The sequence below is a fragment of the Alligator sinensis genome, unplaced genomic scaffold (assembly GCF_000455745.1).
Source record: "Alligator sinensis unplaced genomic scaffold, ASM45574v1 scaffold1667_1, whole genome shotgun sequence".
Lineage (NCBI taxonomy): Eukaryota > Metazoa > Chordata > Crocodylia > Alligatoridae > Alligator > Alligator sinensis.
In genome coordinates this window covers 991580-993666 of record NW_005842504.1, presented here as the reverse complement: position 1 = coordinate 993666, position 2087 = coordinate 991580, and the positions used below count along the sequence as shown (strand labels likewise).

Genomic DNA, 2087 nt, shown 5'->3' with positions numbered 1-2087 from the left:
CGTCGCGACCTCTGGGCTCCCCCCCCGCCACTACCTCATCCGCGGCGAGCGGCTCCGCGACCAGGCAGTAAGCTCCTGGCGGGGAGCGGGGAGAGCGTGCCGGTCTGGAGGGGGTCCGGGGGGCCATGCCGGAGTCCTCCCTGACACCTGTGCCCCCGTCCCCCCCCCCCCCCCAGACCATCCTGGAGTGCACGCTGCGGCGGGACGTCGTCTACAACAAGGTGAACCCCATCTTCCACCACTGGCGTGGGGGTGATGGCAAGTTCGGGCTGACCTTCCAGAGCCCCGCAGACGCTGCCGCCTTCGAGACCCGCGTCCAGGCCGCCCTCGACGAGCTCGCCCGAGGTGGGGGGCACCAGGGCCTGGGGGGGGAGGTATCAGCCTCCTTGGGTACCCCTGGGGAGGTATCCAGGGGGTAGGATCAGGGTGCAGCAGCCTGGTGGGGTACCCAGGGGTAGATTTGGGGGGCTGGTGGGATATCTGGGGCGTGCGATAAGGGTGCAGGAGCCTGGCTGGGTAACTGTGGGGGGGCTGATGGGGTATCTAGGGGGGTGGGATTAGGGTGCAGGGGCCTGGGTGGGTACCCAGGGGGTAGATTTGGGGAGGCTGGGGGCTGGTAGGGTATTCAGGGGGGCTGATTTGGGGGGGCTGGTGCTTAGCTGGTTATTGGGGGGGGTTCGGAGTGCAAAGGTCTCTCTGGGTACCTAGGGGGTCTGGTTTTGGGGGTGCAGGGATGTGGGGGCCGGTTTTAGGGGAGCAAACTCCAGCTACTTCTCCATCCACCCCAGGCTCCCTCTCGCCATCCTCCTCCTCCTCCTCCTCCTCCCAGGACGATGCCAACGGCATGGACGACGCGGCCGCGGTGAGTCAGGGGGTGCAGACGCTCCCTTGGCGGGGGGTTGCTGGGGACCAGGGTACAGCTGGGCTCGCAAGCTAAGCAGGGCTGGGTGCGGTCGGTGCCTGGATGGGAGACTGGCAGAGACCGAAGGGGTGCTCTGCCCCGGGGCGGGGGTCCCAGGCTCACTCCCTTTCCCCACCCGCAGCTGCACACGGACAGCGAGTCCTCGTCCAACAGCCGCAAGGAGATGCTGCCCAAGCCTGGCACCATCGTGACCAGCGAGTCGTCCTCCAGCTGCTACGTGCGCTCGCCCGCCTCCGAGGACTTCCCCTTCGGCGCCCCTGCGCCCGCCACGCCGCCCGCCCAGGTGCGGGGAGCCCGGAGCTGTGTGGGATGGGGGTGGGGCACGGGTGTGTGTGTTTGCACGAGGGCGGGTGTACATGTGGAGAAGGTGTGTGCACTGGCGCGCATGAGGAGCAGGGCACGCAGGTGTGTTTGTGCATGTGCAGGTGTGTCGGCGTGTGCGTGCACAGGTGTGGGCATGCATGCGGAGAGGGTGTGTGCGTGGGCATGCATGAGGAGGGGCGGTGTGCAGGTATGTGTGTGTGCATGCATGGTGTGTGTAAGCATGAGGGTGGGTGTGCAGAGAGGGCCTGTGCATGGGCACGCAAGAGGGGCTGTGTGCACAGGTGTGCGTGTGTGCCTGCACAGGTGTGTGCAGAAGGGTATGCACAGGGGCTGTGTGCACATGCACGAGGGTGTTTGTGCAGGGGCTTGTCTGTACATAAGGGGTGTGTGTACGATGTGTAGACGAGTGTGTGTGTGTGCACGCATGATTTGGGTGTGTACAGGAAGCATGTGCACAAGTGAGCATGCTTACACACAAGAGGCGTGTGCACCAGGTTGTACATGTATGCACAGGTGTGGGGACACAGGGGTGTGTACACGGACATGCCCAAGAGCGAGCATATGTGCCTGTGTACACGGTTTGTGTGTGCGTGCTTGCATGGGGGCGCTGAGTGTGCACAGGTCTGCATGCACAGGTGATGCACGTGTAGGTGCGCACTGAGCGTGGCTGCCCCAGGGGCTTGCACGAGGCGTACCCCCTACGAAGAGGGGAAGAGACAGCGCCGGGGTTTGGAATCACCCCAGAGAGGCTGAGATGGCGTGCAGGGGGAGGGGGTGTCCCCCGAGCCCCAGCTCCCGGAGTCACGGGATCCTCCCGTTCCAGGTACCGCTGCAGCCGCTG

At 65.5% G+C, this 2087-nt stretch overlaps 1 protein-coding gene across 1 annotated transcript in view; it reads left to right on the top strand.

The window, feature by feature from the left end:
- Positions 1–28: 28 nt before the first annotated feature.
- Positions 29–2087, top strand: part of SPRED3 (sprouty related EVH1 domain containing 3) — a gene marked incomplete at its 5' end in the record, with an annotated part of 5320 nt that continues 3261 nt past the window's right edge. Inside the window, 4 exons of the mRNA XM_025213076.1 lie at positions 29–67; positions 177–345; positions 789–862; positions 1044–1205. Coding sequence (XP_025068861.1) covers positions 29–67; positions 177–345; positions 789–862; positions 1044–1205 — 444 coding nt within the window. The remainder of the gene's footprint in view (positions 68–176; positions 346–788; positions 863–1043; positions 1206–2087) is intronic.